Source organism: Panicum virgatum, chromosome 1N, assembly GCF_016808335.1.
Source record: "Panicum virgatum strain AP13 chromosome 1N, P.virgatum_v5, whole genome shotgun sequence".
NCBI classification, from domain to species: Eukaryota; Viridiplantae; Streptophyta; class Magnoliopsida; order Poales; family Poaceae; genus Panicum; species Panicum virgatum.
Window position 1 is genome coordinate 2,920,638 of NC_053145.1, and position 20,885 is coordinate 2,941,522.

A 20,885-nucleotide genomic window follows, 5' to 3' on the forward strand; every position below is an offset into this window, starting at 1 on the left:
ATAGAGCTGTTAATTAGCCATGACCCATGAATCCTTGAACTGAATCTCCTCTGGTTTCCGCTTGGTTGGACTGCCGAAGAAGCAACATGTTTTTTTTTGGGTCTTGGTTCCTACCAAACAATTATAAAGACCAATCCAATCATCCAGTTCTTGTATTAGGACAACTGCACGCAACTCGGCCAAAGATCAAGTTGCTTAACTTCCTAGCTCTTGACGAAAGTACCATGTTCTAGCATCACCACGTGCACCGTGCTTAAAATAGGAGGAGTCTTTCTCATTTTTCACATCACCAAGGAACTTTATTACTTCGGTTCCAAGTTAATTGACCTAGCTAAGACAAGATTCAAGCCTTCGCTGGGAGTTAAAGACCCACTAATGGGGATCCTAAAGCTGATTGTGGCAAGAGCCTGGGAGGAAGCAACCGTGTGTGGCAAGGGGGAAAAAAAGATGCCACCCACCTACAACTTTCCATGATATGCGAGCATGTAGTAGCTAAATGGCACTGTGATGGTGACGCATGAGCATGGCGATGGATGTGAGCTAGAGACAGTGACTTGTTCACTTGTTCCGTGCCAGAGAGTCCCAGTGGGACTCGAACTCTTTGATTAGGTGGGACATTATGATTATGATTAAATTTGGGCATTGATTAGCTCACTAATAAATTCATGCATGAATGCAAATGCCAGTTTGTTGCGTAACTAAGACTCGGAAGCAATGAGATTGCATGTATGTAGTATGTTATTAAATGACACAAGTAAGCATCAGCACTTCAGCAGTTATAGGCTAGTTCAATGAGAGCATTGGCCCATGAGAGGGTACCTCAGCAGAGTTAGTAGCTCTGGTCTTGTCCAATTGAATTTGATAGCCTTTTGTTAGGTCAATACCTTCCTGATTTGGCTATAGGGCCCTCTGGCCCTGGGTGAGCAGTATTGTGGCATTGCCTCTTCTCCGTTACCTAATCACATAATCAAGGGCCAAGATCCACTGATTTGCTGCAACAGTATTCTACCACGGCAACCAATGAATTTCAAGCAAGTTTAAGATGCATAATATTAATAACGTGGCTTGAATTTTCTTCCATAATATATACGTATGCATATATGCTTGAGTATACTCTGGTTGACAAACAGACAAAAACATGATTATTTCATAGCCGGGAATGAAAAGGTTGCACCAAAGTCAAGGAGGAAGTTGCTAGAGGCATGATTGTGATATGGAATGGCAAATTTCACATCAGTGAATACGTATGTCCTATTTGGTTTGAAGTAGCACAAGTAGCGCAAAACTAACTCCACAACCCTGCGCTACTTCGCGAGACGAACCTAATGAGGTCTTTGACCGCACGATTAGAGGATGGTTATTGTAGCATCACTGTAGTCAATCATCGATTAATTACTGTCATTAGATTCGTCGTGAAAAGTTACACCCATACGTAAAAAAATTTTGCAAATAAACTTCGTTTAGTACTCCATGCATGTGAAATTCTTTTCTGTGCGCGCTACTCGTCCTGCGCAAACCAAACAGGACCACATATGTCGCATTGCAATCTGTTTCTCTTTTTGACCTGTACACCTCCTCAATCACTGAATTGAGTTGTTTGATGGCTTCTCTCAGTGAGGGATCGAGCATGTGTAGCTTTCAAGCACAGTAGTTCAACAGTGGGTTTGGTATCCTAGTTTCTGCGATCTCTTGGACTCTCTTGCATGCATCTTGATGGGGAGAGAGACAGAGATGGCACATGGAATCAAATGAACCATCTTGACACTAGTGTTCATACTCCAAAACAGTAACTCTTTGCAAGCAGTTAAACTGTTCAATTATATTCATTAGAAAGAACTAGTTGACCGAGAAAATACTAGTGATTGTTTCACTAGTGTAAGAGTAACTGAACGTGCCAGACACAGAGTTCCTTTGTTTTTTTTTCTTGCTAGACCGAAAATGTGAGAGGGAAAGGGAATCGTAAAAGTTCTGGAGCAGAATGGCGATTAAGGATGGAACAAAGCATTTACAATATGATAGTGTTGCTTTATTTATTTTTTTTCGAGAATACGCAGGAGAGCTGCGTATCATTTCATTAAGAAGAAAGAATGTTTAAAGCTTACAACGCGGGCCAAAAGGGGTACACACAATATGATAGTGTTGCTTTAATCCTTCCAGGGTAAGGTAACAGCTGCTTTACCACACTGCATAGCACTACTGCACTACACTGTCAACTGTCACAATGGAGTCAAATTTGTGAGTTCATACCGATGCCTCTAGCCAGTTGGTGTGGATGAATCAGGCCATAGTAGTCACATCCAACAGATACCCAGAAGCTTCAAATACCCCCAAAGAAAAGTTTGGGTTCTTGTGCTAAACGCAGCTAAAGTTATACTCAATCATGTCCGCCCAACAAACCCTGAAATACGAGATTCCTGCTTTTCTAGAATGCAAAGAGCGACTGTTGTCGGAATAGGTTAACTTTATTACTGAAAATACCATGAACAGCCTTTCAAGAACGTAAAAGTATTCTTGTAGCAAGGACTTAATCCTTGTACCTTTTGTCCTTCAGTTTGTGCATCCAGTCACAGGCCATGATCTTCATTGGCTGTTCTCCAAATGTCTGTGGAGAGCACTGGGGGTCACTCTCTGCATACTCTTCCAGGTAAACTCCTATCCCATCCTTCACCTCCCATGAATGCACGCTGCCACCATGCTTTTGGCATTGCAACAGCATGCTTTTGCACACTCCATTTCCCCCCTTGAACACTAGAAACAAAACCCTAACCTTCACACAATGACCATGACAAGCCCCATTCACAATACATAGGCCGCAATAATGCCCGCATTTTCACCTAACATTTTGCTCATTTAGCGTGTAGGCAGAACCGTACACTAAGGTGAAACAATGAGGGTAGCAAACCAGCATGGTTAGTTTTATAAGTGGAGAGGAGCATGGCTGCTTTACAGAGCAGTGTGTATGCAGGATCAGCTACATCTGGTACAAAGGCAAGGGGCAATGTGCATGTGAGTGTGTACATCATTTGGTTTTATCTTTTCCATTTGCAGAAAAGTTGCTCCAAAAACAATGATAAAGCCGGCCGACCAAGCATATTTCTCTGTTGCCGATGGGCGATAGTTACCTGCAACATGGAATGCAAGGGAATCAGACAAATGCAATCAGGTTCTGCCAATTGTCTATGCAATTCTTAGGTAGAATCAAATGGTTCGTGTCTGAGAATTTTTAATCCGTGCACTTTATGCTCTTGGGGAAAAGCTTAAGAAATTCGCCAGAATTCAGCACCAGGTGCAGTTATACATCCAGTATTAACAGAGGATCTTCTTTATAAAGCATGGTTCTAATAGGCTCAGGAAGTTGTTCCTTGCCTCTTTCAGTTTCAAAACCTAACAAAAATGTTACTTTCAACCATTCAGAAATTCCATGCATCCTTTCTAAAAAAAAAAGAAACTTCACTAACCTATCCACGATATTATTTTTCTTCAAAAGGAAAAGAGAGCACCCCAAACGCTATGTAGTTTCAGGCATAAAGCCTTTTAAGGAAAGACATGCATATTGGATTTTATGCACAAACAAATTTAAATTAACAAATTACTAATCATTTACAATTAACAATGACTGAATCTAACCTAGGGGCCTGTTCAATTACTAATGGAGCAATGTGACTGAACATGAACACAGCAGCCTTTGTCTGCAGCCTTCCCCATACCATATGAGTGCGAAGCATCAGGCCTCACCGGCCACATGGGTATAGGAGACACAAAGCCAGACTAATGCATGCATAACCCATGGTCATAACTCATAACCAAGTGTTCAAGTGGGCACAAGTACAATTCTGCCTTGGTTTCTGCAAGAAGGAATCCAGAGATCATATTTTATTTTTTCAGGCCATATCTGCGCGTGAGGGATCGTGTCTGCACTAATCACCGTCCGACTAGTAAGATCTGAGCTACTAATCTACTGTTAATAAATTCCTATCATTGACAAGAAATAGTCTTATACCGCATTTTGTGCACTTTGTGCTATATACTTTTGATCTCTATTCTATGGAGAACTGTTAAGGCGTCCTTTATTCTAATTCCTTATTCGGTTACTTGATTTACTCTTAACTTTGAAAAGCTTTTATTCTGCATAACCTTTGCATCTCCAGATTAAGATATTTCTAGGCTTTTTAGTCATATTTGTGGTGCAAATCCTTTTTTTAAAAAAAACATGATGCCACTCTTTTTCTCATATTTTTCGACAGTATTTATCTGCAAATATATAAGATGCAAATGTGCCAATCCCAAAAGAAATTGAAATACCCCGGTCTCCTGACCACTGATTGTAGCTTTTGGAACAGTGTCTTGTCAGGTTTCCCTAGTCTCATCTCAATTCTCATGTATATGGCATGAACCTGCCCTTGGACTCAAGTGAACTATGATCCAAAAACAACAATCAACGGCATTGATATTCTTTTCCTCTTATGCTTTCATATTTTGTAAATTGCAAGTGCCAGATGTGTAATCGCAGGTACAAAGCACAAGGAGTAAATATCTTCTCTCACATCTCCAATCTCCACACATTTTATATGTAAAAAACAGTAGTTTGAAACACCAAGTGGCCTGGTGCCACAAGAGTAGCTGAAGAATCTTGAGAGATACTACCACCAAGAAAACCAAACTCCACTGTTCTTGCTCTCCAGGGGCCATTTCCTAATATATCTACAGACACCCCAGTTTTCCTGCTGCAAGCAACATGCACTCCATTAAAGAAAAACAAAATGCAGAAAAATATACACACCAGCTAGCCTGATCAAGCAGAAATATGGGAAGGTAATTCACTTGGCCATGCAGAAAAAATTTGAGAAATGTACCGTTTATTTATAATGCACTACTTTTCAAATTAATCATGCCCATACACCCGAAGAGATCTCTGCATTCACATAGAGAACAATCAGGCTAGCACCGATGCTGATGAATCTGAAATCTCAAACTGTCTGTAAGGTATTTTTCTTATCCACCGACTTCCGGATGATCGTCGGCGCATCTGCCACCGACCACCCCGACCTCTACACCGGAAGGACCGGAGATGGAAGAATATTCCGGCGGTTCTTCACATATCTTCCTCTGTGGGTGGAGATGAGGAAAGGCTGAGGCTTGGGCTGCAAGAGGGTGAGGTGAGATGAGGGTGACCACCTCCTCCTTGCCCTTGATTCCTTCCCCTTTGCAAAATGGCTTCTGCAGCAATCCCCTCTGTGAGAGCTGGCTCTACTCCATCAATGTAGCTACCTCCCAGCCCCAGGCATTGCAGGTCCATTGCACCAATTGCAATTGCAGTGCAGTGGTCCATTCCACTAGGGGTGGGCATTCGGTTCTTCGGTTCGGTTCGGTTCCTCGGTTTTCGAAGAAATTCGGTTCCTAGATAATAGGAACCGATCGGTTCCAAGAAATTTCAGGAACCGAGTATTTCGGTTCTCGGTTATTTCGGTTCGGTTTCGGTTCTAACCGAACTAACCGAATTTTTTTACCGAAAGCTAAGATAACAAGAAAAATATACATGTTCTATAGCAAATTTAGACAATAATTCCTCTACTTTAGCGAATAATAATTGAGAAGAGAATAATAACAATATAGTAAGAGAAATACATGGTAATTGAAGTATGATACATCACATGTAAACTAAATATACTCTTACAAAATGCAAAGTTTATGTAATTCGGTTCTTTCGGTTAATTCGGTTACCCGAGGGTAGGAACCGAATTTTTTTCGGTTATTTCGGTTCTTCAATATCTGGAACCGAACAAGGAACCGAATTTTTCGGTTCCGGTTATTTCGGTTTCGGTTCCGGTTCTTTCGGTTCGGTTCTTCGGTTTCGGTTAAATTTGCCCACCCCGGATAGTGACCATACAAGAGCATCATGCATTACACTTGCCAGTGGCCATTCGGGGATTGGGAGTAGTTGGTGATCTGCGTCTCCAGTTATAGCCACTGCAAGATCAGATTCATGTGTGTGTTGGCTGTGGGTGTGTGTGAGTGACAGCAGAATCATCAGAGTGCAGCATGTGGCTTGGTGGGTACCAAGAGAGAGATCATGTGAGCAGTGGTCTGATGAATGCGATGCAATGAAATATCTGTGTGCTGTGGGACTGAGAGACAGAGAGGTGAGCTGAGGGCTACATAGATGGCACCGGGGGCTAGGCCAAGGCTACCACTAGTGCTACTGCCATTTGCTTGCAGGGATCACTGTACTGGTACCAGTGTACAACAGTGCTGGTCCATGACAACTAGAAAGTGGTATTAGCTGTGTTTAGTTCCAAAATTTCTCAATCCAAACTTTACTATTCATCTATCACATCAAATCTTTTGCCTTATGCATGGAGCATTAAATGTAGGTAAATAAAAAACTAATTGCATAGTTTTGATGTACACGACGAGACAAATCTTTTGAGCATAGTTAGGTCATAGTAGGATAACAATTACCACAAACAAACGAAAAGTACTACAGTGTCCGATGTGACCCTTTTACCACCATTTTACGGATCTAAACACAGCCATTCTGGTACTGGTACGGTGACTTCCCAAAAAAATTTCAACCGTACCCGTCACATCGAATTTTCGGACACATGCATGGAGCATTAAATGCAGTTGAAAAAATAACTAATTACATAGTCTAACTGATTAACATGAGATGAATATTTTAAGCATAATTAGTTCATGATTGGATATTATTTGTCAAATAACAACGAAATATACTACAATAATTTTTCATCACCTTTTTGCGAACTGAACGGGGCCTCAAGCAATATTTCAAAAAAAACGGGGCCTCAAGCTCTCAAGAACAAACAAACATAATACACAGTGCTCAAAGTGGGGGAGAACAAAGAGGGTAATTTGGAGAATCTCTTTCTCCCTGCACAATGGCCATCGGTACTGTACTCAGCCAAATCCACAGAAAGAAAAGTGAAATATAAACGAGCCAGTTATTCTATTCTATTCCAACCATAAAGACTGGCTGTTATCCCTCTGATTATTCCCACTACCTTAAGGAATACTGAGAGGAATTTTCTGCAGTGAATAGCAGATAATATGCTTCTGCACCACTTGCCCATGGGCATCACAAAAATGTACCAGCTATTATAATCTGAAGCTGACAGCCAGACAGCATCACAGCACAGCATAATTCAGAGGCACAGGAAAAAATAAATCTTGCTCGAAACAAAGCAGTGAAAAAAATTGATAGTACTGAACCGAACATTAAAAATGATGCAAGGAAGGAACAGTAAAGTAAACTGTAAAATATATATTGCACTTCCTTTGTTTGAAGGAGAAATACTAGTAGAGTTGCTGCTCTGATTCTTACATAGTGGAGTGGCACAGTACATGAAAACAGTGACCAGAGCAGAACTCAAGAGTTACATATGGCAATTAGTAGTGGTTCATTAACCTTAATCTCAGCAGCTAGCTTAGTTAATTAGGTGCAGTGCTCACTGCTCAGTTGCCTACCCGCAGCACAATACAGTAACAGTAAATTCCATGGCTCACCACCTTGTGATCTGATTTCAGTTCCATCTCACTAGCAAATTACTAACCTGAAACATCACAAGCAAAAAAGAAAGAATCTTTTTTTTTACTTCTTGATGCTTTGAGCTGCCATGGTGACTCCAGTCTTGAGCTAGCAGAGCGGGAACATCTCCGGGCAGGATCTAAGGAGGTCGTCGAGGGCGGTGGCGCCATCGAAGGCGAGGTAGGGATCCGAGGACGCGGAAACAGCGGCGGCGGCTGCGGTGAGGGAGACGGCGACGGCCCCGGCGGCCGCGGCGGCGTTGGTGTTCATGCAGGCGAGGATGTCGTTGAGGGAGGCGAGCCGCGCGGCGAGCTCGGCGGCCTGGGTGCGGAGGACGGCGTTCTCGGCGTCGACGGCGAGGAGGCCCTGCGTGGTGAGGCCGAGCGCGGTGGCGACGTGCGCGTTCTCGCGGCGCAGGTGCGCGGCCTGCGCGGTGAGGTCGTCGAGGTGGCGCTGCTTGCGCATCCGCGAGCGGCGCGCGGACTCGCGGTTGGAGAGCATCCGCTTGGCGCGGCGCTGCTCCATGAGCGCGCGCAGCTCCTCCTCTGTGCCCGCGGCGGCGGCGAGGGCCGCGGTCGCCGCGGAGAGGGAGCCCGAGCTGCCGCTCCCGCTCGAGGAAGCCATCGCTGGCGCTGCTGCTTGCTTCCTTCCGAGAACCGCCGTTTCTTGCAAGAACAGAGCAGAGCAGCTCCCTGCTCCTTGATTCCTTCTTCTTCCTTATTACACACTACTAGCAGAGAAATCGAAGCTCTTCTTATTGCTGGTCTCGATTTCCTGTTGTTGGTAAATTAGGGGACAGGACACTACTGAAGATCTTCGGTAGCAGCAGAAGTAGGGAAGTGCATGTAAAGCTAAAGCTTGATAAAGCTACTAGTTGTTGAACTGAAGCAGGGACGACGACAGACACGACAGAGGAGGAGGAGGACGATGCTACTAGAGAGGAAGAGAGGACGACGAGGGGAGGACGAAGACGAAGACGACGGCGGCGAAGGAGAAGGAGAAGGGAGGGAGGGGCGCGGTGATGGGGGCGAGTTGTTTATGAGAAGACATAGAACCAGTAGAGGAAGACGACAGAGAAGGACTGGACGAGGTGGGTGCGTCGCCGGAGTGTGGAATTGATCATAAACCCCGAGAGGAGGATCTCACTGATCACAGGCGACATCAATGAGGAACTCTAGGACGAACGGCAGCATGTGCTTCCCCTGCTGTTGGCTCCGATTGGCACTCCCAATCGGAGCAACCAGCCCGCGGCTTGGGCGGCGGCGGCGAGGTCGAAGGCGGTGTGTGGGGGACGGTCGAGCAGGGCGTGCAGGCCTTATAAAGCGGCCGGAGCTGCAGCAGCACCCGATTCGATCGGTGGTGGTGGTGGTGGTGGACGGGGGCTGGCTACCTAGGCTAGGTGCTGGGCTCCCGGCTGCTCCTGCCGGTGGGAGAGATGCCCGCGCATCTGCCGGGAGGAAGAGGAGAGGAAGGAGAGGGAGGGGGGGTTGGCGCAGCGACGACGCGGGGATTTATAGCCGCGGGGAATGGGGGAGCTGGGAATCAGTTTCCGAGGGTGGAGTCGAGATAGTAGAGCACAGAGCAGAGAAGGGAATGGGAATCGGAATGGGTGGAGACTGCATGGAAAGCAAAAGGCGATTCCGATTCCGGTTCCCGGATAGACAGGGCGGCGGGCGGCCGGCTGGTGAGATCGACGGCGGCGAGAGGCTCCGCTGGTTTCACCATTACCGCTAGCTGATCAAGCGAAACCACGGCGGCGAATCTCGCTCGACCGTGACCGACCCGAATCCGCATCGGGTTCTGCGAGCAGCAAGAGCAGCCGTGGTGAACGTGTCAAACTGCCACGGCTTACCCGCGTCTGTGTCGCCCCCGCACGAGCGACTCGGGAACCCTCGCCGCCGCCCCCACCGACGCCTCCGCCCGCCGCGCCGCCGTCCGAGCATACCGCCGGAAGCCTGTGCGGCTCGCGAGGAGGGCGGCGGCGGGGCCCTTTTCCTCTCCTTCCGGCGGATTATGGCGGGCGCGGCCATCGTCTCCGTCCGAAGCAGCTCGCCGGCGCGGGCAGCGCTCCACGGCGGCGGAGCTCGAGGGGCCACGGATCCGGCACGGCGCGGGCCGGATCTGATGGTGGTGCTGCCTGGGCATGCGCGTGGTGGTGGGGGCATCGGCCGACGACGCTGGTGGATGTGGTGGCGGTCCGGTCCGGTGCGGCGTCGGCGCGGCAGCGGCGTGGGGTGCGGAGACGGCGGCGCGCCGGACCGGCGCTGCGGATCTCCCCCCCCCCTCCCCTGAGGTTGTGGCCGGTGCTGCCCTTGATCCGGCCGGGATCCGTCCACCGGCGGGTGGCAGTGACAGAGTCGGCGTCCTGACGCCGGCGGCCAGGGGCCGTTGCCCTGGCGGCCGGGACAGGCGCCCTCATGGCGGGCGGCGGTGCCCGCCCGTGGCTGCTGGCATGTGGGCAGCCACGGCGGCAGGTGCTTGTGGCGACGGCGGTGGTCGGCGACGGCCTCGACGTGCGGCAGTGTCACGCGAACGGTGGAGGCAGGTCCGGCTCCATGTGCTACCTGATCGGAGCGGGTGGTGGTCGACGCAGCTGTGTGGCTGCCGCGTGTAGCCGGTGCGTCGTTGCCCTTTGGCGAGGCTTCCATGGGGCGGCGGGACAGCGGCGTTGGAAGGTGTTGGACGGCGAGGGGTCCGACTTCTTGTCCCGACTGTGGCGCTAGTGGGGTCTTCGGGGCAAAAGCCTTAGTGACGGTGACGCCATTGGCGCCGCTTTCCCTGCTGGGGGCGTTACATATCTCCCTAGTGTCGACGTCCATGGGTGAAAATCCGGTCCTTTGTGGACGTGCGACGGCGGCAGCCCTGCTGTCGCTCCCTTGTTGAAGGCGTCGTATTTAGACTTCGTCGTGGCCTCGAAGTCTCCTGGGTGGATGCTCTCGCTTCTCAGCGCCCCTCGACGCATGGAGACGAGTTTTGCAACATGAAGTCGGAGTTGCTGCGTAGGGGACGCGGCTCGGCAACGATGATGCGCAGCGACCTCGCCCCTCCGCCGTTGTGTGGGGTCTCTGCTGGGGGTCTTCATCCGCTCGGGTGAGGCATGGGTCATGACCGGAAGTCAGAGCTGCTCTTCACGGTTTGAGTTTGGCAACGATAACCGGTTGTGATCGCTTGCTTCGGAACCATCGGTGCGTGGTTCATGGGTGGCCTGCCACGGAAAGTCGGAGCTGCTGGCGGCTTTATTTCCATGCTCGGCAACGATAACCTATGGCAGTGTGTCGTGTTTGTGCTCAGCCGCGTCGCGTGGGTGGGTTGGCCTTCGGAAGTCTTTTGGCTTTCTGTTGTGCTAATTTTTTTGTAAATATATTTTTATCGTTTTAATTGAGCAGCAGAGCTCCTGCTTTTTATTTCAGAGCTCCTGCTTTTTATTTCAAAAAAAAGCAGCCGTGGTTGCAGGCAGAGCAGAGCACGGTAAATAAAAATTCACCTCCACTTTTTTTTTCACTGCCCGATAGATCCGCGCGCGTGCGTGCGCGGCGGACGCTGGTTGGCCGCCCGTGCGAGCGTGCGCGCGCCGTGGCCGCACGTGCGGGCCCGATCCATGGACCTGGACGCAGCGGCGGCGAGGCATCCATGGAACAGCAGGACATGGTGGCCCTCGTGCTCCTCCCGCTCTGCTGCCGCCAGGTGGCGAGGCCGGCTCCCTCCGCCCGAGCTTTTCCGCCATGGATGGAGGCAGGCATGAACAGAGTAGAAAACTAGCGTGGAATCAAGTTATGCCTCAACGGACGGGACGGACCAATCCCGGCGGCCCGCCATGGCGCCATCGTCTTCTCCACATGCGAGCTAAGGCCCGACCCTCCTCCTCGTGGGTCGGCGTGTCCTCCTCTTACATTCTCGCCATGGGCGTCATCCACATGAGTGAATTGAGATGCGCTCAGGGATCGAGATCGGCCAGGACGAAGACGAAGAACATTATTGAGCGGATATGATAGGACGGGCAAGGGTATCGCATGGCGTCGCTCAGCCGACCAGCCTCCGCCGCTTCGGAGAATCTAGAGCAGCACACGGCAGCCGTGCGTGCAGAATCTGCCGCCATTGCAAGTGGTGAAAGCCCAAGGGGCCCTGTTTGCACGAATTCAACGGTTGGACCCGGACGGATCGAGACGAACAGAGCAAAAAAGAAAAAAAAAACAAGAGTTTTATATAAATTTTTTTTAACCTTAGGCTCTGTTTAGTTCCCAACAAATTTTGCACAGTACTCGTCACATCGAATCTTCGGACACATGCATGAAACATTAAATGAAGTTGAAAAAATAACTAATTACACAGTCTAACTGATTAGTACGAGCTGAATCTTTTTAAATCTAATTAGTCCATAATTGGACATTATTTGTCAAGTAACAACAAAATATGCTACAATACCAAAACCTAAACTTTTTCACCAACTAAACACACCCTTAACCTCAGCTAGACTTGTCTTCATCGAGTTTTTTTTCTTTCTAAAACAAGTGTCAGATAAAAAAGATGCACTGCTGTGGACTCTGAAGCTGACCAAGAGAAATGTGAACAGGAACAAAAGAAAATATTCCTGCTGGATGCAGGGGCGGGCCTGGTATTGATTCAAGGGTATTCAGTTGAATACCCAAAAAAATTTGCAACAAAATTTATATACATAGTATATATAACATGTATATGTATTAAAATAAAAAATAAGGGTATCTCTAAAAGAATTCTTAAATTCTAGTCTCCAACTCTCTATATCCTTTAAGAAGAGGATCATCCAAAATATTATTTCTCTTTGTATTCTTGTGTCGCCATGGTACTTCCCTTGTACCGGATATTTTATTATTTGAACCTTGACATATTAGGTAAATATGACCCATAAATTTGAAGGTTGAGGGTCTAAGATCCGGTTCTAAAATAGCAAGCATTTGGATAGGGTGTGGAGAGAGATGATTTAGGGTGTCTCTTGGAGATGATCTAACGTCACAATACAGGCTTCCTGATCTCATATTGCCTCTTGTGCTCAAATGGCTCACTTCACCTCTTCTAGGCCCAATAGCAACCCCCAACCGGCACCAATCCATCCCAATCCCACTTCCCCTTTCCCTTGTGGCCGCATCCTTTCCACTTCTGGCCGATGAGACCTAAGCAACATGCGTCGCTGGGGGACAACGTAGCGCAGCGGGCAGCGGCGGTCAAAAACATTTCATCCTTAAAAAATGTTGAATACCCAAACCCCAAATCCTAGGCCCGCCCCTGGCTGGATGTGGATCGGACGTTGAGATCACCGGTCGTCACTCAGCACCATCCATTCTGATTTCTGAATATCAGAAGAGACTAAAACGGAGGCCTTTTAGATGCACTCAAAATTTCAAAATTTTATAAGATGTCCCATCACATAGAATCTTTAAACACATACATAAAATATTAAATATAGCTAAATAAAATAATTAATTACACAATTTAACTATAATTTGCAAAACGAATCTTTTAAACCTAGTTAACCCATGGCGGGACAAGAATTACCAAATATAAACAAAAAAGCTACAGTACTCTACACCTAAAACTTTTCACATCTTGCAAAGCCTGAACGAGGGGAAACAGATACTACCCAGACGCAAAAGTTGCAGACGGCGAAAGGATCCAGCTGCGCTACCAGGATTGCACACACAGTCAGTGGATCCTGGACTCCTGGTGGCTAAGCAAGCTAGCTGGGAGTTGGGACTGGGTCGAAAGCACGGCCGGTTCCTTCACCGTCGAGCCCACTCCAGGCAACCAACCACACACCAGATGCGCGACACGAGCACGAGCGCCTTTGCTTGCTCTTTGCCTCTTTCGTTCTCGTCGTGCGCTGGAACTGGAAAGAGAGAGCCGGCCGGCCGGGATCGGACGCGCGCGGCAGAAAGCGGCGGGGGAGACGGCCGGAGCTCGCGCCCGCCCATGCGGCGCTGCCGCTGCTTTCCCCGAACCGGCCGGCGGGCACGGCCGGCCGGCATGCCGCGCAGCAGCGCGCGTCGATGGTCTCGGTCGCGACGCCGAAGCGTGCATGCCATGGATCGTGGATGGATGGGCGGCATCAGATCAGGTCGCTAGCCTAGCCCCTCCTGCGACTGCGAGCGAGATTCAGGCTGTGTTTAGATACGAGAAGTTTGCGAAAAGTTGCGAAAAGTGAAGTTGAAAAACACGGCAGAATTTTTCGTTTGTATGTAATAAATATTATTCTATCATGGGCTAACTAGGCTAAAAAAATTCATCTCGCACGTACATCTAAATTGTGCTATAAGTTGTTTTATTTACTCACATTTATCACATTTAGTATTCTATGTATGCGTCATTTGCTATATTTTATATTTTAATGTGATTTTGATGTGACGGAAAATTTGGACAACTAAACACAGCCTCAAAGATGCGCGCGGCTCCATCTCCATGCCGCCGTGTCCGTCCTTTTTCCATGTCGCCAAAAAGGAGTAGCTAGCGCGCGTCATCTTCTCTTGGGGGTCGTAGCTGCGCTGGTAGTGGTAGCCACTAGCCACCATGCCGGCCCGTACGTGGAGGCCGCGGCTGGAAGCCATGCGTGCCGACCTCCATCGACTAGGGGCCCTGTTTGGATGGGTAGATTCAAAATTTTGAATCAAAGAATCTTGCATGATATATTAAATAAAGTCTATTTGTAAAAAAATTTCAAAAATGAATGTAATTTGGCGCGGTGAATCTAATGAATTTAATTTAGCCATGATTTGCTACAGTGATTCTACAGTGATTTTTCACTAATCGTGAATTAACCTACCTCGTTAGATTCGTCTCGAAAAATAATCCTAGAATTTTGCAATTAATTTTGTAATTATACTTTATTTAGTACTAGATTCTCTGATCCAAAATTTTGGATCTGCCCATCCAAACAGGGTCTAGCTCTACGTAGCCAAGGCCCTCTGCTCTGACTCTGGTCTTGCCCTCCCTGCGTATGTGGCACAGCGGCGGGCGACGCGTGTCTAGCTGTCTCTTTCCCTGCAAGGATGCGAAGGCTCGGGGCTCGACCTATGCAATACAGGTCTTAGAGCATCTCCAACAATTTGGCAAATAGAGTTGGTATCCATGAATTTTGATAAAAAACATTTAAAACACCACTCCAACAGTTTGAAAAACGACTTGGCAAAATATGGCAACTTGGCAAAAACCATCCCTCACCGTGTATATATGGCAAATTGGGAAAGGGCTTGGCAAATCCTTTTCCTACTTGCATGCTGCGTACTGACCACGAAAATAAAGACTTCTCCCTTCTTGTATACTGTCTATTGCCTTTTTTTCATTTTGTCAAGTCCGAAATAGCAAACTATTGGAGAAAGAACTGTTTTTTACTTGATAAATAATTTTGAGAGTTGATTTGCCAAATAGAATATGGCAAACTTTTGGAGATGCTCTTACTAGTCCTTCTCTCTGTTCCCAAAAAATTATAATACGGAGTTAAACAATTTTAAATTTAACTAAATTTATATTTTTTTTACCGAAAAAAAATCATTTTGAATATCGACACAATCTTCAAAAATAATTTTTACTACTTTTCACCTATAAAAAATTGAACAATATAATCAAAATATACTTATGAACCTATATTTCAAAAACTTCTTAAAATTAAAATACTTATGTGGTATCTAAAAAGAGATGTTACTAAAATAATTTAATAAAAAGAAATTGGAATGGTACCAAATAGTGCTGCTTTTGCTCTAGTGATGAAACTATTCAACACCGCTTTATTGATTGTCATGTAGCTAAATTTTTTTGGCGAGTTGTACAATATACCTTTGATTTAAGTCAACCTCAAAGAATTACTAAGTTTATTGAAAAAATAAAAACATTTGTGATACAAAATAAGTACCATTAGACTATATATATATTCATAATAAATTTTTTAGAGATATAAGCACTAATACTATTTAATATAAATTTGATCAAATTTGAACTAGTTTGATTAGTACGGATCTCATAATTATGTTCTTTTGAAGACGGAAAAAGTATTTTTTTTTGGGATGGTGAGAGTAATCATTTTCAACCATTGTTTAGATGCACCTAAAATTTCAAAACTTTTTGAAATTAGATCACTTTTTAGAAATTTGGAACTAAACAGACCTTTGTAAAGTTTTGGATGAAAAGTTTTGGTTACACGGGTGTAAAGTTTTTAAAGTATACGGATACACATTTGAAGTATTAAATATAGAATAATAACAAAATAAATTACAGATTCCGTCTGTAAACTGCGAGACAAATTTATTAAACCGAATTAATTCATCATTAGCAAATATTTATATGTGTTCAAATATTTGATGTAAAATTTATAGCCATTTGGATTGTGAAGTTTTGGAATGTAAGTTTACAGTTATTGGAAATGTAAATTTTTTGCATCTAAATAAGATCATAATATAATAAGAGAAAGCGCGCAATAGAACAATCCAACACATGCGTGCTTGTGCGGTAGCTCGATCGTTTGGCTTGTTCCGCGCCGACGTGCCTACGATTCAGGTCACTAGTAGGAGTATATCTCTGCTCGACCTGCGCTGCACATGCGTAGATCTCTGCTCCACCTGCGTTGCACATGCACATGCAGGAGCGATGCGATGTGCTGCAGGAGGGTGTGGGCCGTGGGGCGGCGCCAGTTCCGATGAGGGACAGGCGAGCCCCGATAGGTCCGCCCTCGCGCGCGCGCGCGTGGCGGCCGTCTAGTTTTTACTGCCTGCGGTTGTGCTGCCGCACGTCACGCTCCACCTGAGGCCGGCCGGCCCCTGCAGCAGCTAGGTAGCTTGGTAGCGAAGGCACATCTGTCTACCACCGCCGGCGGCGTGTCGGGATCGGATGCCTCCAGATGGATGGATCGGCGACGGATCGTCACCTCCATGCATGCCGCCGCGCGACGCCGGCCGGCACACATGGCGGCCATGCGCCTCCACCCCGCGGCAATGGCGGCTCGCGGCTCAGGGTTACTGCCTGCTTACGTCTGCGTATACGTGCTGCTCCGGCACCGGGGAAAAGTGGCGGCGACGTATCGTGCGTGATCTGACATTCTCACGATCGAGACCGGCCGGCCCCTACCACCGTCCACCGCCTCCGTTCCGGGCGTAGGCGTAACGCCGTCCAACGCGGGCCCACATGCATATCCAGCCGCGAACGAAGCTTGGCGCGCGCGATCCTGGCGCCTCGCGCAGCGAGTCCTTCCTCGATCGGGAGCGAGCTACCAATGGTGGCCTGGCAGAGGCTGGCAGCTACGCTAGCTTAGCCGAAGCTAGCCGATGAAGAGATGCTAGATAGCTTGCTGCCGCTACGATTCCAGAAGGTTTCTGGTGGTCCATGCACTACTTCTTTGCCGTGATCGAAATACAAAAAGCAAAAGGTTTGGCAAATGCCGCATGGCATAGATCGATATGTAAAGATCAGTTTATCGTGTGTTTTCTTCGGAGTGCATAGAAAATATTTTACCGTGTATTTTTTTTCTTCGCACAGCAAAAAGAAGTGACGATTGGTACCTGCAGCTACTCAGCCTTGCATGGTTGTTCATGGTTAGTTGGCCGGCCGGATGAGCTGAGAGCCACCAGCTGGGTTGCGACCTCTGGATATAACTGACTGACGATGACGACCAGTGGAACAGCACAGCCCTGCACGTGTGATCTATCTATCTGATCGCCATCACTCCTTTCGGATATTCTCTTAATTAATTTTCTTTCCCAGCAATAGTTGTCTACGTCCTGCGTCCACAAAGAGTACTCCGTACTGACCAAATTAGTTCAAACTTGACCAATATTATTAGCGCTTAGGTCTCCAAATAAATTTATTATAAAAATATATTTCATAATTGATTTAATTATGCTTATTTTGTATCATGAATATTATTAATTTTTATATAAGTCTAATCAAAGTTTTTGTATGTTTCAAGCATATGCTTCACGTGTATCAAATGTTGTAGAACAATGTTGTGAGTGTTTCATACGGATATTACAAAAGTAATCTGGATGTTTTGATGTTGCACGCATTTTACATGCATGTTGCAACTGTTTTATCTAGATGTTGCATTTTTCATCGAGAGATTTAGTATGTTCCATGCTACGTGAAACTCATGTTGTGGTGGATTTTTCTCGTCATTAATGGATGGATGATAAAATTGTTGGAATATTCGGTGGTCAAAAACGCCGATAAGAAAGAAAAACATGAAAGGATAAGAAGTCCAAAAGAAACCCATTAAGCGCCCTGATCGGGGGCCCAACCAGCCATGGTTGTGACCCCAGGTCACTCAGCGCCATATAAAATAGGGGGTGGGGGCGGCTCCTTTGACAGCAGTAAAAAAACCTAGCCAGAGGCCTAACCCTAAACCCTACAGCCGCCCGATCTACGGCGGCGCTGGAGTCACCTAAAGGTCACCGCCGCGACGCCTTCGTCCTCCCCTCGCAGAGAGGACAGTGTTGCTGGAGGCCGGAAGGACGTCGGTACCCGCCGCGGACTTCCACGACTCCGGCGAGTACTACTGCACCGACGACTACGCCAACCGAGATGGCCAACGCGTCTACGACGAACCCGATGGCGCTTCTCGCTGGTCTAGATCTAACTCTCTCATGTATTTTTTAAGGGTTGTGCTTACTTGAGTAGATGTAGATCCCGTATGAGTTTAAGTTTTAAGTTCTAAGCATGTTTAGATCCTACAAAAAAAATTCAATATGTTTTTCTAATGTTGCAAACACTGATTTTCGATGTTGCATATGTTGAGTTTCTTTGTTGCAGGTGCTGTTTTTGGATGTTGCATGGACTGTTCGATGAGAGATATTTTCCATGGGCCGAGCGTGCTAGCGGCGCCCATTTTTTTATGGCGTGGCACGCTTATTAGCCATTGGATCAACGTTCTTGCATCATCACATACGTGGCCCCAGGAGGCCACACGGCACGGGAGTCTGTCTATTCAGTATACAAGATCACCTACTACAAGATCGATCCATCAGCCCCAGTACTGCAACGCATGCATCTCTGTCGTCGACAATGAGCCAGCTGCATGCGCTAGCTAGCTACACCGTACCGCCTCATATCCTCTTCTCTTCTGGAACAACGAACAAGGGCAGAGAAACTAAAGAGGGGCGTTATCCTGATGGCATGGATGGATAGATGTGGTGACCACAGGAGCAACGATCGATCTGCGTACCCGCCGTGCCGACCGGTGATGAGATGAGGTGACACCACTAGCTCAGGGAGATCAGGTAGCTTAGCTTAGTACCCAAGGCATACATAACTACAGGGGCACAGGACAACGCAAAGGATCCAGCACCTGACCTACCTCACCGGCCGCCTTCTTTGCCCGCCGGCCTGCTGCTGTGCGCCTCCCTGTAATCCTGTTGTTGCTGGAGGTGCTCCAGCTGACGGGCGAGACATGACAACTCCATGCATGCATGGTGTTGGTGCGTGCGTGCGTGCTGCGCTTGAGTAAGCAGCACTTGCATATGAACTGTGCTCATCAGTATACTGGTGTTGGTGCCAAGGGCCTTGTTTGGTTCAAGCCACTGTTCCTAGCGCACGCAAGCCGGAAAAAAAAATCTTCCATACATGAAGTTCAAAATGAAGTCTATTTGCAAAACCTTTTCAGGGATGGGTAATTTTTTGCGACGAATCTAATGACGGTAATTAATCGATGATTGGCTACAGTGATGCTACAGTGCCCATCCTCTAATTACGCGATTAAAGGCATCGTTAGATTCTTCAGAGTTCCTAGCGCAGGGGTTCTGGAGTTGGTTTTGTAAACTGACTTAGTTTGACACTGTAATTAGCGGTCAAAGTTAGCTATAGTTCCTAGCGCTACTTAGCGCTGGGAACCAAGCAGGGCCAATGCATGCCTGGTGTCTGCTCTATGAACAGTGCAGACGACTCGACATGCTGCCCTTTCAAATGTAATGGCAATTTCTCAAAGAGAACGGCAAAGAAAGAACACATTGGGAAAAATATCAATTCGTTTGGAGGCTTCAACAAGATGAGCACAGGTCAAAAGGAGATCAGTGAGAATGTGTGCCGAGATCGAGCGAGCTGGTCCTTTTGATCCAGACCCCCACATCTTGGCCACTAACTTGCATTGGCCGGCTAGCTGAATGCTCATGGCCATGGAGAATACATGCATCTCTCTCTCTCTCTCTCTCTCTCCCCCCCCCTCTCCTACATGCATGGCTTGTGGGGGTACCCAACCACATGGCAAAAGTGGAATCTCCTCCCAGAGATTCAAGAGGTGGGAGAAAGGTGTGTGCTATAGCTTGTGTGCTTGTGCACCTTTAGGGCGTGTTTGGTTCGTGGCCTACGGCGCCACACCGCGCCACACATCCCGCGCCGCAGGTGTGGCGGCCGAATCGGCCGCCGCAGGTTAGGCGCGGTGTGGCGCCATAGGCGCCAAACCAAACATGCCCTTAGTTTGGCAGGGAGTGGAGTGCCTTGGCACTATCGACCTGCAAGCTAAGCATGTCAACCGGTTAGTGGCCAAGCTGCTGCATTCTGCTGCTCATCAACTGCATGCCCGGCCTGGCGTGCCTGGTGGTGTGCATGGCATCCATGCATATGCTGCTTGCTTCAAAACCTGGGTGCTGGCTGGTTTCGCACCTAACACATACCAGACCACCTGTACCATGCATGTAAGCGGTTTTCTCTCTGTGTGTGCAATCCTTGGCATCCTTACAACTACAACAGTAGATAGCGGTATGGGAGACAAACTACAAAATAACCATTCTAGGTTATTTTGTTTAATCATCTCGGGTGCATATGTAAAACTCAGACATGCCACAGTTGCATATAAAATGTTTTGTGATGCTTCTGTTTCAGAACACAAGGCGTTTTAGTTTCGTCCTAAGTTAAATTTCTCTAAATTTGACCGAATGCTGGTGTGTTGAATAATACATCAGCATTTGAGCATCAAATTAAATTTATTAAGTTCATTATGAAACATGCCTTGGCAGTGCATTTATTTGCCACATTGTTTCTACAAACTTAGTCGAGAATATAAAAGTTTTGATTTGGGACAACTAAAATGCATGTCTTGCATTGCTGAGTGTCGTTAAAGGGCACAAAAAGATGTAAAAAAGAGATGCAATTCTGTTGCGATGCTAAAGTTTTGGATGTATTGAGCATCAGAGAAGGATTGACACGACGGCCTAACTGGTTCCAACCTGCTCTGTTCCATGGATACCTTACATGATACATCCAATCCACTCCACCACTGGTCCTAAACCTTTCAAAGTGCAAACATTTCTGTAAAGGAAAAGGGGTGCAAAGCAAGCAAATAAAATAAATCTTTTGCGATGAAGACCAGGAGTGTGCATGTCTAGGGTATATGCCAAAC

General features: G+C 47.1%; 1 protein-coding gene across 1 annotated transcript; it reads right to left on the reverse strand.

The window, feature by feature from the left end:
• Nucleotides 1-7,253: 7,253 nt before the first annotated feature.
• LOC120654574 (bZIP transcription factor 11-like) lies at nt 7,254-9,039 on the reverse strand. The gene has a single exon (XM_039932146.1). It carries the CDS (start codon nt 8,165-8,167, stop codon nt 7,652-7,654), a length of 516 nt encoding a protein of 171 aa, XP_039788080.1. The 5' UTR covers nt 8,168-9,039; the 3' UTR covers nt 7,254-7,651.
• Between the last annotated feature and the right edge of the window lie 11,846 nt (nt 9,040-20,885).

Coding starts and splice junctions, on each gene's coding strand:
- LOC120654574 (XM_039932146.1), bottom strand. CDS start 8,167: ATGGCTTCCTCGAGCGGGAGCGGCAGCTCGGGCTCCCTCTCCGCGGCG.